At 44.9% G+C, this 15,348-nt stretch overlaps 1 protein-coding gene across 4 annotated transcripts; it reads right to left on the reverse strand.

Annotated features, from left to right (window-relative positions):
- Positions 1 to 2,372: 2,372 nt before the first annotated feature.
- On the reverse strand, positions 2,373 to 11,865 carry LOC310684528 (chemerin-like receptor 1). 4 transcript variants are annotated; one of them, XM_083455831.1, is made up of 4 exons: positions 11,543 to 11,865; positions 9,044 to 9,100; positions 4,232 to 4,288; positions 2,373 to 3,959 (listed from the first exon to the last, which is right to left on the reverse strand). In XM_083455831.1, the coding sequence occupies exon 4, from the start codon at positions 3,908 to 3,910 to the stop codon at positions 2,846 to 2,848; it is 1,065 nt and encodes a 354-aa protein (XP_083311957.1). In that variant the 5' UTR covers positions 3,911 to 3,959; positions 4,232 to 4,288; positions 9,044 to 9,100; positions 11,543 to 11,865; the 3' UTR covers positions 2,373 to 2,845. The 4 variants fall into 4 exon arrangements, with proteins under 4 accessions (XP_083311957.1, XP_083311956.1, XP_083311955.1 ...); XM_083455830.1 differs by having other exon boundaries at positions 9,044 to 9,301; XM_083455829.1 differs by having other exon boundaries at positions 2,373 to 3,954; positions 4,228 to 4,288; positions 11,543 to 11,864.
- Between the last annotated feature and the right edge of the window lie 3,483 nt (positions 11,866 to 15,348).

Raw genomic sequence — 15,348 nt, forward strand, 5'->3', positions numbered from 1 at the left:
TCCTGTGATGTAAGAAATGGGGCCCGTCTGCTAACCTGCTCCCTGAGATATCACTGGTTTGTTCATTTCTATATCAATTACTTTGATAAAATACATATTTTGTTATGCGCAAATGTCTTTAGATACCTATGATTAAATTATTATTAGGTCCATATATTACCATATAGCATATATTCAACACAAAAAAACAGCATCAATTTGTTGTGGACAAAGGACAGCTGGACATATAAAGGGCTCCATTACCTTCAGTGGCTTAGGGCCACATAAAACCTAAATCCGGCCCTGGCTGTTCCACTTCTGCTATCTGGGTGAAGCAGCAAAGGGCTACAGCAGCCTGAGGGCCACATTCCCTCTCATGCATCCTCTGGGGCCACATCTCAGTGGTGGGCATAGCAATGAATACAAATGTTGCCTTTGTACAGCACACCATTTCCCACAGACATTCACATGTTCCTCTCCGTCCTTCAGCCAAGCAAGAGGCACCATCAGAGTTTAAGGGCACATTCCAGCCAGGCAAAAAAACATTCAAGGAAGGTGGACAGTGAGGCCAAGGAGGAATGTGTCCAGGATGAGTCCCAAGGGCTGGGTAGAGGGGCCTGAGGGCCACATTAGGTCCTGTGGTTTCCTGAGCCCAGTGCTTTTTTTCTTTAAAAAAATGTTTAGGAGTGCTCTCATTTTCCTGCTCATATTGAAATACTACCCCTCAATGAAACTAAACTAAGATTCACAAAGTGCTTATGGGTACATCTACCTCTGCGTCCCCCCAGAAAAAAAGCACTGCCTGACCCTGAGCTGTTGATGACCCCTGAAATCCATCTTCCTGGCAGACAAAAGTTCTAACTTGATTTCTACTATGCCTCTGTCACCGGATGCCCTGTGTCCCTGTGGCCCTTGTCCTTTGCTCCAGCGCCATTGAGCTGCTAGTCAGAGAGATTGAATGGAGAGAGACACATGGAACTGAGATCAGAGCCCAGAATCTTCATGATGGAGACAGCAACATCCATCAATGGACCCTTGGCACGGTGACATCAGTGCTCCGCCACTGTGCTCCCCCGGCTGCATGCTTTTACCTGGGTTAATGGTCATTGAACTTCAATATTCTACCTTGCTTGCCTGGGTGGAGGTTGGAAAGGTCGGTGGGTGTAGAAAAACTTTTGTGTAGCTGAAATGAACGTCCATTGCTCCACCCCCCACTGGCATATGCCCCCCCCCCAAAAGGTTGCCCATAGTGGAATTTGGCCCTCAGATTCACAGTGTTTCCCCCTTTCTGGTTTAGACTTTGAGAAGTCCCTATGAACTTATTGCTGCTGCAAACTCAGAGGCAGGAGCCATAAGATGCTGAGTGTAAAATGTCCCAATGCACTCTTAGAACTTGAAACTGGCAGGTCCTTCCATCCATCTGTACATGCATCCCCATGTGGATGGGGAAATATAGAGGGCACAGTGGGATCCCACTCCTGGATGTCATGCGCTCATGTGAATGCCTACCAGAGCAGTTGGGGGCCCTGGGAAACTAGCCTGCTTTTCCTAAGTTCCCAAAGTCTATGTGCATGCAGTTGTGGGCTGCCAGGCTTTGTTCAGACATTCAGATGAGCAGGTGGAAGTTGGTGTCGGGCTAGTGGGCCTGATCCAGCTATTCCACCTCCATGCACCTGCAATGCAAACATGCTCCAAGGGAGCATGGGAAAGGCTCCAAGGTGTTAACACCAGTGGGGGTGGCTTCATGGATTCCTCCCCCCCCCCTTCTTAACCTTCATTCGCCTCCCTCTTTCCCTCATCAACTCAATGCCACCTCCTTTCCACTCAAGGGAATTGATCTTTGAGTTTCAGGGTTCTGACGATGTTCCTGGACTCTGACTCCCATCAGTCCCAAGGCAGCAAAGCCACTGGTCGAGGGTGATGGGCATTGTAGCTGAGTAACATCTGGAAGGTGCTCGCTGGAAGGACAGATCCTGAAGCTGAGGCTCCAATACTTTGGCGACCTCATGAGAAGAGAAGACTCCCTGGAAAAGACCTTGATGTTGGGAAAGATTGAGGGCACAAGGAGAAGGGGACGACAGAGAATGAAATGGTTGGACAGTGTTCTTGAAGCTATGAACATGAGTCTGACCAAACTGCGGGAGGCAGTGGAAGACAGGAGTGCCTGGCGTGCTCTGGTCCATGGGGTCACGAAGAGTCGGACATGACTAAACAACTAAACAACCACAACATCTGGAAGGCCACAGGTTCCCCATCGCTGCTTTTTTATATCCCCATTTGCTCCACCGTGGGTTGATACGGATCCACTGAAGGGGGAATGTTTGAAAACTAGGACTCCCAAGGACTGCCTTTTGGGGTGGCAGCATACAAAGCAAATTCAAAACCAACAACAACAACAAAGCAAATACTTTTATTTAGATACAGGGATACAAGGTCAATGCAGAGTTAAGAAGGTCTTGCTTTGTTAAATCGCTGTCCATAAAGCTTTTACAAAGAGAGCAATATCAATTTTTAAAAAGCAGAATAAAAATCCACATAGCATAGCATGAAACAGGTCACAAAAGAATGATATATGCACTTACACTGCTATTTGTCTAGAAAAAGAGGTGCCGGAACACACCATGAAAGCCTCCCTTGTTCTTTTATAGTGGCAATGGCGCCCATCTGAGAGGTGCCAGAACTGAGTTCCAGTGAGTTCCAGCTGGAAGGGGGGGAATGTATGCACATACTGTAGCTCTGCCTTCACCCAGCTGGTTGCTTCCAGATGATTTGGACTACAACTTCCCCAGCTCCAGCCAGCAGTAGATTCTGAATGGATGCATTACACAGACTTGCCCTGGAGGGTGGGGTTTGGAAGCAGAAGGTTTCATACACCCTGGGAATCTAACTCTACTGAAGATCTGGTCTTGTTGGTCACCAAGCTCTGGCTGCTGTCCTCAGCAAAGGCACTCTCAAATGCAGAGAAGAGTGAGTATCTCAGCCTCTCCTTGAAATCATGCCCCATGAAGGCATACAAGATGGGGTTGAGGCAGCTGTTGACGAAAGCCAAGCTGGTTGTCAGCGGAACGCCGATGATCAACACCAAAACCAGGTCTACATCTTCTCGTGCTTTCAGCTCAATGAAAGAGAAGATATGATAGGGAAGCCAACAGACAAAGAAGGCCACAATCACTGCTGTGATGACCTTGAAGGGCTTGTTTGATTCGGTTAGCTGGTTCCTCCTCAGCTTCAGAACAATAGCCCCGTAGCAAACGATGATGATGTTGAAGGGGATGAAGAAGCCAAAGATGAACCGGCTGGCGACCATTGCATTATGCTGCTGAGGGCTACCATATCTGGTGTAGCAGTTGGTCTTTTTTGGATCATTGTGATGTTGGGCTGTATCCCTGAAATAGAGGTTTGGAGAACACAGCACCAGTGCCAAGATCCAAACACCCAAGGCCACAAAGGAAGCCAGCCTGGGTGTCCGATGATTCTGAGCCCACACAGGCCAGAACACAGAAATGAACCGGTCGATGCTGATGATTGTGAGGAGGTAGACACTGGCATAGAGGTTGAGGAAGGCAAGGGTAGAGTTCAACTTGCATATTGCCAGGCCAAAGGGCCAATGAAAGTCCAGGGCTATGTAGATAATGCTCAGGGGAAGGAAGAAAGTGAAGGCAAAGTCAGCAATGGCCAAGTTGAGGAACCAGACAGTGTTGACTGTCCTCTTCATACGGAAGCCAGTAATGAATATAACCAGCCCATTACCAATGACCCCTAACAGGAAGGCAAGGCTGTAAATTATCATAGCGACAATGTTCAACCTTTTTTGCAAGGTTTTCCCATACATATATGCTTCCTCGTCGTATTCATATTCATATTGAAGATCTGAGGGGTCTGCATAAGAATTATTAATGGGAAGGTTTGTCAGTGCAGTTGTGCTCTCCATTCTTCTTGACTGAGAGTCTTCTTCACTGCCGTCTTCTCCCTTATCTTGGCTGAAACAAAGCAAGAACATGAGGTCCGATGTGTAGGAGAAGGTCCAGCATGCTGTTCACCACAGCAACCCAACCAAATGCCTCTGGAGGCTCACAGGCAGGACAGAGGTGACCTATACAACACCCTTGTCCCCAGCATGTGGTATTCAGAAATATCCTGGCATAGGATACCGCGGAAAGGCAGAATACAAATAAATGCTGATGACGACCAGTAAATGAGAATTCTCAGGTTTTCTCCCCCATGCCAAAAAAAGTCAAGACCAAACACTCACCCTTCAGCTCTCAGCCTGTCCTCTCCCCTCTGAATGTCGATTGCTGCAGCCCTGTGCCTGGAAGGTGGGGAAGGAGCTGTTATTCTAGAGTGAAGGCTGCCAAGGAGATGCTTCTGCATTTCATTAGCCCATACAGGGGGGGGGGGGAAGGTTGCCTCTCTGTTGCTCTTGGCCCAGGAAAAACAAAAGCAGTAGCAGAGTTGAGAAACCTTTGGGGAACCGGGGGCCATTTGCCCACGATGACAGCAGCTGTCGTGTTCTGTGCCACAGTTCCTCCGCCTCTTAACGGCACAGGAACATGGAAGAAGAAGAAGAAGAAGAAGAAGAAGAAGAAGAAGAAGAAGAAGAAGAAGAAGAAGAAGAAGGAGAAGGCGGCTTTCCCCTGCAGGCTTCACTTGTTGAATTTCTACCTGCTGTGCAGCTGTCAAAGGACCAGAGTGCCAGCAGGAAGCAGAAGTGGCTACTGGCAGGTACAATGGCACCCACAGACAGCATTTTGGTGACCTATGGACTAGAGGCTCAAAGGAGCCCAAAGGAAATACACACAAACACACACGTTTGCAGCATGCCTCATGCAGCACAATGTACTGGCCTGGGCTCCCTTGCCTCAGGCTCTGCTAAGGAGCCTGACTCCTGGAACATATGAAGTAACAAGACAGAAAAGAGAAAATGTCCCTGATCATGTGAAGAAAACCTGCCCTGCTTCACCACAGAGTGAGAAGAGTCCTGCCTCGCTGACCCAGCAAGCGAGACAGAGCATCAGTGTGCACGATAAGTCATGCTGTCAAGGGGTGGAGAATGCCCAGGAATTTACTGATATAGCCTCTGGACCACCTACTCAATCCCCATCCCCTGTCCCCCAAAATATGCACTTGCTTAGCCAAACAGATGGGAAAGGGGGGAAAGAAGAAACTTCTCCATTCTCCCTTGCTTGTGCGCATTCAGGGTTGGCCAGGGGTTGGCACTGTTGAGCAACGGCCAGGGGCCCCAGCACTGCAGCTCCTGCTCCTCATTGCTATCAACCCTCTTTGATCTTGCAAACAGTGATAAGGGCAAGAAAATGGAGCAGTATCTCCATCTGGGCAGTTGTGCAGACTGGGCCAGGATGGAGAGGGCAAGCAGTGCCTTGGGCAGGAGCAAGGCCAGATTAAGACCTTTAGAGACCCTAAGCACTTCCAAGATTTTGTTGCTTCCATAAGTGCCTGATTCAAAATATAAACAATAATAAACCGCAAAATAAAAATTTACCTTTCGAAATGAAACAAACCCTAAAATAATGTGGGGTGGTTTTTTTGTATATTTCCACTTCATTTCACAACATGAACAGATTAATTACTAGCTTACAGATGAATCTCGTGCTTTAGTGCTTTAATTAATAGAGACAGGTTTTTTCTCAGAATTTGTAAACTGAAAAGCAGAGTTGCTGGTCCATAGAAAAACCAACAATGAAAATTTTCATACCCTCCAACATTTCTGTGATGAAAATAGGGACATCCCATTCCATAATGATAATTTTACTATTTATACCCTACACGTCTTACTGGGTTGCCCCAGCCACTCTAGGCAGCTTCCAACATATATAAAAACATAAAACATTAAACTTTTTTTTTAAAGAATACCTAACTTATACAGGACTGCCTTCAGATGGCTCAGGAGTCAGATAACTCCTTTGGCTAAGATCAAGTGTAGTATGTGTAGTGTAGTAACTCCATACCCTCCAACATTTCTCCAATGAAAATAGGGACATCCTAAGGAAAAGCGGGACATTCCAGGATCAAATCAGAAACTGGGATGGCTTCTCTAAATCAGGGATATCCGTGGAGAATAGGGACACTTGGAGGGTCTGAAATTTCTGTGGTGGCCCCCTTTCCTTGTTGCCCTAAGCACGCACTTATTTTGCTTAATGGTTAATCTGACTCTGGACAAGAGACCTCAAAGCCCCTTCAAGACCAGGATCCAGCATTGCATAGATTATGCCAGTGGTGGGGAATGTCAGGCCTTGGAGCCCAAAGTCAACCCTCTTAACCTATCCATCTGTGCCTCAGCCCTCTCCCCAGGCCAGCTCCTAGCATTTCTGCCCAAATGGAGTTTGTCCTTGAACTCTGATCACACGCCTTGCTCCTCCAGAGTGGAGGATGGAGAGTGGGGTTTGAGTGTGTGAAAAAACTAAAGGTAACATTTGTCAATCTCCCCACGTTTGTCTCCAGACCCACCCCAATTACTATTCTTATTTAATTTATTAAAAATTAAAAATTACTAATTAAAAAAAACACACAACACAACACAACAGCAGATCAGAACAAAAGTTTCTACATTCTCTCTTCCTCTTTGGAGATCAAGAGCAATTGCAGCACTGTGGTAACTTCCTGTCAGCCATGACCCTGTTAACTTGATCTGAGGCAAGACCAACATTTCTCAGGTGAAAATAGGGACATTCTATTCTACATCAGTAAGCTTCTCCCGCCATACACATGTATGTCATATCTGCATGTCATCTACATGTATGTCATACGCATCTGTCACCTTGAGCCAATGGCAACATCTCTGCCAAAGCTGCCTCACGGGATTGTTGTAAAGAAAAGAAAAAGTGTGGTGGAAGGGATTGTGTGTATTGCCTTCCGCAGATAAATGAAATGAAACAAAATTTTAGCTGCAAGCTGCCTTGAGTCCCTGTCAGAGGGGAAAGGTGAGTGATAATAATAATAATAATAATAATAATAATAATAATAATAATAATAAAGACATTGTGAGAATGATCAAGAACCTACCAGAGAGTAAATGCTATTGAACTCAGTGGGATTGCAGTGTAAGGCTGATAAGTCTTTACCCAGTTACCTGGGAGTAAGCTCCATTTAATACAGTGTGACTTACTACTCGATAGACAGTGCAAGGCTCCATTTACAATGAAGGAACAAATACTCCACGCATTTCCTTTAAACATTGCAATTCAAGAACTGAAAGCGTATTGGCTACGGTTTCCTTCAAAATTATAAGAAGGGGTTCGTATGCCACCTTCACCGCTTCCTTCGTTTGGTGCATGCATTTTATTTTCAGTATAAACGTAACTCCGTTTTCCACCTGCACACACACAGCAAAGTCTCCTGTTTCCCCCCAAAAAAGGACAGGAGGTTTTTGGGTTTTTCTGGAGGGAAGTGTCTGAACTCTCTACCAAGTTTTATCAAGATGAGGAGGGGAGGAAAAAGGAAAAGTGGGACATCCCAGGATCAAATCAGAAACCAGGATGGCTTCTGTAATTCCGGGGCTGTCCCTGGAAAACCAGGACACTTGGAGGGTATGCAAGCTGGGGCAAACAACTCACCATATAGACCTATTAGCTTTTTCTTCCCAGTACCTTTTAGCTGGCAGCCAGGGCAGTATTTCTCCACCTGGATAGCACTTTTTAAGTGCCCATGTAATTCTGGGAACTGTGGTCTGCTGAGGATGCCGAGAGGTGTCAGGAGACCCCCCCCCCATCCCCCTCCCACCGCTACCATTATTCCCAGAGTTCCTTGGGGAGAGGGATTGATGGCTAAACCGCTGTGGGAACAGCAGTTCTGCGAATATGACCGTGTTATCCTGCTCCGATAATGGTTCTGTACACATGCACAGAGAGAGATTTTCGTTAATGGCACCCGCCCTGTGGAACGCCCTCCCACCAGATGTCAAAGAGAAAAACAACTACCAGACTTTTAGAAGACATTTGAAGGCAGCCTTTTTAATGTTTAAAAGACTATTGTATTTTAATATTCTGTTGAAAGCTGCCCAGAGTGGCTGGGGAAACCCAGCCAGATGGGCGGGGTATAAATAATCTATTATTATTATTATTATTATTATTATTATTATTATTATTATTATTATTATTATTAACAGTCTGACACAATATAAGGCAGCTTGTTGTGTTCCTAATTCCAACCTGCAAGAACAGGGGCAGGAAAAAGCAAATTCCAAAAGACAGAAAGCATTTAGGAGATAGAGATAGATAGATAGATAGATAGATAGATAGATAGATAGATAGATAGATGAGATAGATTAGATAGATAGATAGATAGATAGATAGATAGATAGATAGATAGATGATAGATAGAGATAGATGATAGATAGATGATAGATAGATAGATAGATAGATAGATAGATAGATAGATGATAGATAAATAGATAGATAGATGATAGATAGATAGATGATAGATAGATAGATAGATAGATAGATAGATAGATAGATAGATAGATGATGATAGATGATAGATAGATAGATGATAGATAGATAGATAGATAGATGATAGATAGATAGATAGATAGATAGATAGATGAGATAGATAGATATAGATAGATAGCTAGATAGAGATGATAGATAGATAGATGATAGATAGATAGATGATAGATGATAGATGATAGATAGATAGATTATAGATAGATAGATGATAGATGATAGATAGATAGATAGATAGATGATAGATAGATAGATGATAGATAGATAGATAGATAGATAGATAGATGAGATAGATAGATATAGATAGCTAGCTAGATAGAGATGATAGATAGATAGATGATAGATAGATAGATAGATGATAGATAGGTAGATAGATAGATAGATAGATGATAGATGATAGATAGATAGATGATAGATAGATAGATGATAGATGATAGATAGATAGATAGATAGATAGATAGATGATAGATAGATAGATAGATAGATAGATAGATAGATAGATAGATAGTAGATAGGTGATAGTCTGCCACAGGACTGTAAAAGCACAGAGCTTCCCTCAAGGAGGAAAAGTATCTCCTGTTCCTCCCAATCAAGGTGGTGCTTACCTTAAAGAGAAGAAAAATCTTTAGTGCCGCTGCTGCCTCCAACACAAGGAGAATTCTCTAAATGCAAAGAAGAAAGCAGAAGTGGGAGGATATGTTGATATGAAAATAGGATGTGTCTTTGCGACACAATCCCCTTTTACTCCACAAGTGGTTCCTATAGGAGTTGCAGAATGGGGCGGCGGGGGGAGTTCATCCATCCATTCTCCTCCACCTCAACAGCTTAAAGTGGAAGGCTGTGATGGCCACCAACTCGGATGGCTTTAAAAGCGGAGAGGACAAATTCCCAGTAGAGAAGGCTATCAGTGGCCAGGAAATGGAAACCGCAGGAGTGGAGAGCATCCTGCTTGCTGTGGCTCTGCAGATAATGGTTCTGTACACATGTACAGAGAGAGATTTTCGGTAGTGGCACCTGCCCTGTGGAACGCCCTCCCACCAGATGTCAAAGAGAAAAACAACTACCAGACTTTCAGAAGACATCTTAAAGCAGCCCTGTTTAGGGAAGCTTTTAATGTTTGATAGACCGTTGTATTTTAATATTCTGTTGGAAACCGCACAGAGTGGCTTGGGAAACCCAGCCAGATGGGTGGGTTATAAATAATAAATTATTATTATTATTATTATTATTATTATTATTATCCTCACAACAATCCTGCAAAGTAAAGTAGGCTGAACAATAACAATTGCCCCAGGCCTGCCTGGTGAGGCTCGTGTGGCAGTTCATGGAAACATGAACTCAGATCTCTCTGGTCCTAGGCTAACATTCTGCCCATCGTGACATCCCCCTGCCCGCTTTGTTTTCTCTTCTCTTTCTTTCAAAGCTGCAGTAATCGGTAGGAGGGGTGGGGAGCTCTCTAGCTTAGTGGTAGAGCATCTGCTTTGCATGCAGAAGGTCCCAGGTTCAATCCCCAGCATCTCCAGGTAGGGTTGGGAGTGACTTCTACCTGAACCCATGGAGAGCCACTGCCAGTCTGACAATCTCCTCTCCCTCATGCTTTTCAACATCTACATGCAGCCGCTGGGAGAGATCATCAGGGGGTTTGGGCTGGGTGTTCATCAGTATGTGGATGATACCCAGCTCTACCTCTCTTTCAAATCAGAACCAGTGAAGGCGGTGAAGATCCTGCATGAGTGTTTGGAGGCAGTTGGAGGATGGATGGCGGCTAACAGATTGAGGTTGAATCCTGACAAGACAGAAGTACTGTTTTGGGGGGACAGGAGGCGGGCAGGTGTGGGGGACTCCCTGGTCCTGAATGTGCCCCCTGAAAGACCAGGTGCACAGCCTGGGAGTCATTCTGGACACAGCTGTCCATGGAGGCGCAGGTCAATTCTGTGTCCAGGGCAGTTGTTTATCAGCTCTATCTGGTACGCAGGCTGAGACCCTATCTGCCTGCGGACTGTCTCACCAGAGTGGTACATTCTCTAGTTATCTCTCGCTACTGCAGTGCATTCTATGTGGGGCTACCTTTGAAGGTGACCCAGAAACTACAACTAATCCAGAATGTGGCAGCTAGACTGGTGACTGGGAGTGGCTGCCGAGACCACATAACCCTGGTCTTGAAAGACCTACCCTGGCTCCCAGTACGTTTCCGACCACAATTCAAAGTGTTGGTGCTGACCTTTAAAGCCCTAAACAGCCTTGGTCCAGTATATCTGAAGGAGTGTCTCCACCCCCATCATTTTGCCCGGACACTGAGGTCCAGTGCCGAGGGCCTTCTGGCAGTTCCCTTGCTGCAAGAAACCAAGTTATAGGGAGCCAGGCAGAGGGCCTTCTCAGTAGTGGCACCCGCCCTGTGGAACACCCTCCCACCAGATGTCAAGGAAATAAAAAACTATTTTACTTTTAGAAGACATTTGAAGGCAGCCCTGTTTAGGGAAGCTTTTGATGTTTAATAGACTATTGTATTTTGATATTCTGTTGAAAGCCGCCAAAGTGGCTGGGAAAACCCAGCCAGAGGGGCGGGGTATAAATAATCAATTATTATTATTATTATTATATAAATGGTCTGATACAATATATGGCAGTTTGTTGTGTTCCTAATTCCAGCCTGCAAGAACAGGGGCAGGAAAAAGCAAATTCCAAAAGACAGAAAGCATTTAGGAGATAGATGATAGATAGATAGATTAGATAGATAGATGATAGATGATAGATAGATAGATAGATAGATAGATAGATAGATAGATAGATGATAGATAGATGATAGATAGATGATAGATAGATAGATAGATAGATAGATAGATAGATAGATAGATGATAGATAGATGATAGATAGATAGATAGATAGATAGATAGATAGATAGATAGATGATAGATGATAGATAGATAGATAGATAGATAGATAGATAGATAGATAGATAGATAGATGATATAGATAGATATAGATGATAGATAGATAGATGATAGATAGATGATAGTCTGCCATAGGAGTGTAAAAAGCACGGAGCTTCTATCAAGGAGGAAAAGTATCTCCTGTTCCTCCCAATAATCAAGGTGGCGCTTACCTTAAAGAGAAGAAAAATCTTTAGTGCCGCTGCTGCCTCCAACACAAGGAGAATTCTCTAAATGCAAAGAAGAAAGCAGAAGTGGGAGGATATGTCGAGATGAAAAGTAGGATGTGTCTTTGCGACACAATCCCCTTTGACTCCACAAGTGGTTCCTATAGGAGTTGCAGAACGGGGCGGCGGGGAGAGTCCATCCATCCATTCTCCTCCACCTCAACAGCTTAAAGTGGAAGGCTGTGATGGCCACCAACTCGGATGGCTTTAAAAGAGGAGAGGACAAACTCATGATAGAGAAGGCTATCAGTGGCCAGGAATGCCTGGTTCTGGCAACCACAGGAGTGGAGAGTGCCCTTCTTGCTGTGGCTCTGCAGTAAAGCAGGAGGTATGCATACGGAAGGTCTTAGCACATTCAGATAGGGCTGTGAATGCCCCTTGCTTGAAACTGTAGCCACCCCCTGCCAGGCAGTGGTATTTCTTAATTCCAGTGGCTCCATCCATGGCATACACAGAGAGAATGAGATCAACCCCTGGCTTGAGAAGCTATTAAAAAGAAAGAAGACCTGCGACAAAATGTCACAGAACCGAGTGCTCCGGTGCATCGTTCTTGCCAGCTATGCCCTCCTCAGATTACTCCATTCCATCCCATCCCCTTCCCTCTCTCGGTGTTCCGTGGCCACGAAGCACACTCAGCCTTCTGTGGCTGTTTCGGGAAAGGGACTTGGCTTTTTCTTCTTCTTTTCCTAAGAAAGAAAAGAAAAACGTCTGCCAACCTTGTGATTCTCCCCACACGATGATACCTCCCCCTTGTACTTCAGTAGTTTTCCTGCCCAACCTAACCCCTGAGTTTACCATTTGCTTTTTTAAAATAATTAAATCTTCCATAGGACTGCATAACTCCAATCGCATATATTGGGTTTTTTGATACACATTTTCTTCTTGACTTCCTGACCCTCTGTCCCTGATGTTTTTCTCTTATTATTATCCCTCATTAATAGCTGCATTAAAATACATCCACATTTATTTTCTAAGCCCTGCAAAGTCCACTCTCTACTTTCTTCCAGTGTTCATATCTAAAATCCTGCACTTGATTTCACATAAGAATGATAATTCAGTAGACAGTCCACCAATGGCTCCCATTCTTTGGCACAGGCAGGGTGATCTCATTCAAATGGTCGGGGGGACCTTTTTACGCTGAGGGCTACTCTTTCTTCTGAGCCATTTTTGTTTTGGTGAGGGAGGGCTGGCACATTGCCAGTAGTGGTGTTGCACCTAGAGGCGAACATGGGTAGACCTCCCAATGTGAATTCAACTTTTGCACAGTAGGCTTGTTTCAACACACTCATACTCCTCTCACTGTGTCCTCTAGCCACACAAGCAAGAGGCATCCATCAGAGTTCAAGGATTCATTCCAGCCAGGCAAAAAAGTTCAAGGAGGATGCAGAGCTCTGCTGCGAAAGGGTCTGGTTTGGGGAAAGCGGGTGTGCCTTAGAGAAAACCCCAAGGGCCAGGCAGAGAAGGCTGCAGGGCCACATTTCCCCCTGAGGTTAGCCTTCCTTGCTGGAGAGGGTTGTCATTCAGGGAAGTGAAAGTGACGTCAATTGTCCACCAAGGCTGGTCTTGCCGATGTCAGCAGGAAAAGGCAAGGAAATTTACAGAAAGCGTTGCATGGGGAAGAGCTGAAGAAACAACAGGCAAAAATAAATGCTAAAAATGTTGCAATCCGTTTTATAAGGCTGTCTTACAACAATGATATCACTGCCACATGCAAACTGACTTTCCCCTATATCTCAATATTGTGCAACAGGGATGGGCAGAAAGTAGATTTACTGGTAGAGAACTGGGGGGGGGGGGTGGCTTTCAGTAGATCAGAAAGGCTTTCTGGCTCACAAGACCCCTCCAGAAGTCCTTTTTATAGCACACTATGATTATGTGTGCTCATGGTGCTATCAAGGAGGCGACTTGCAATCCTGTTTGTAATACTGTTTGTTCTTGCAAAAGTCTTGGGCTGGTCACACTGCTTCACTTCCAAGCAGTGCATATCAATCTGCCCCAGAGGCTGAGGGAATCTGGTAGATTCCTGACTGTTTGGGCAGTCATATTCAGCGGCTATATCCCAGCTTAGTCGCTGAGATCATCTACAAGAGCATCACTAGTCGTTCTCAAGTTGGTGTGGCTCATTTTACAGCAGCAAGAAACTGAGCCTTTAATATCATTGCCCCAGCCGTCTGGAATACTCTGCCAGGAGAGATTCAGCAGGCACCTTCTGTTTCAAGTTTTTAGCTCCTGCTGAAAACTCTTCTCTTCTGTCAGGCTCATGCAGGCAATTAAGAACACATCTTTCCGCAATAGCTAGCTGATTTCCAATTTTTGAAACTTCCATATGCTTTCTTTCGTGTGTGGTTTAATATGCTGTATGTACTGTTGTAAACCACTCTGAATTTTTTTAGATGAATAGCGGCATATAACTTTAAAAAAATAAAAATAAATACCCCATAACTTCCTGCTGAAATCCCATAACTTTTTATACCACAGGTGTCCTGCTTTTCGTTTAGTTCCACTTTTGTTGTGCTATGGCCTGTCCGCACATTGGTAATGTGTTAGCATTGGGGAAGCGTTGCTGAACAAACTAAAGCACGAGTTTGCAACCCGTTTTCTGCTGTGGAAAGGGGCAATGCACGGTTTACTCTGCTAAGTAAAGGAACTTCCTAGCACAAGTTAGGAAGGATATTAATAATATATCCCCTCCTGCCACCCTCAACATTCCCACACATGGAAAGGGGGGTGGATGAGGAAGGATACGAACCCTTTGATGAACCATCATCTCCAGATCCCTAGCTTCCATTTTTTTTAAAGACATGTAAGTTTCTGGGATATGTAGAACCTAGGGCAAAATGTACAAACACGTTTCTTCTCATTTGTGAGAAAGAGAGCGCTTGATAAATTTGCCTGTCTCAGGCATGGCTTTAGGGTAGCACAACCAGGGCAGCTGCACTTACTTGGTGCTGTAGGGGGCACCACAGCAATGCTGTAGAAAGGAGTGTGAGAGGCAGAGGGTGCTGAATTCTAGTGTAGCACAAGCGGCCATTGAAATTTGGCCACCCAGAGTCCACCACGGCCAGCTCCCGCTTTCAGTATTTTACTTTCCCTGCCCAGGTGGCGGGGTGGGGAGTCATGCACGTGTCCTTCTAACTTCCTCCTGCCTTGAATTACCTCGCAGAAACTTGGAGCGAGACCTTTTGTGTGGTTGCCCCTGTTTTGTGAAATAGCACTCCTGTTGAGATACAGTATGACAAGGGTCCACTATCTGCGCTTTCCAGAAACAACTTGTTATGTACTGAGTTGAATAGGATCCAAACTGCAGCAGTCTGATTGGTCCTAGAACAATAGGATCCAAAAGGCAGCAGTCTGATTGGTCCTAGAACAATAGGATTCAGAATGCAGCAGTCTGATTGGTCCTAGAACAATGCAGCAGTATTATTGGTTGGCAGGAAACACCCAATCATGCTCCAGATAGAAGTGAATCCACAACCTGATTGGCTTACAGTAGAATTCCGGAATTAGCCAATCATGTGCAGCCCATTGTGTAAATAATGTATATAAGGCAGATACTTTGAGGGGACTTTCTTTCCTTCCTCCTCTCCACTATGAGCTGAATAAAGAGCATGAAATCACTTTGCGACTCTGAGTATATTTCACAACTGAAGACGGTTTTTGTTCCGACAGGCTTTCCCAGCTGGGTAAATGGACCCTTACCACGAGTTTCCGTTTGTTAGGGTTTTTCATTTAGTTTTAAATGCGCCAGTTGT

The sequence above is a fragment of the Podarcis tiliguerta genome (assembly GCF_965153285.1).
Source record: "Podarcis tiliguerta genome assembly, chromosome: 8".
Classification (NCBI taxonomy): domain Eukaryota; kingdom Metazoa; phylum Chordata; class Lepidosauria; order Squamata; family Lacertidae; genus Podarcis; species Podarcis tiliguerta.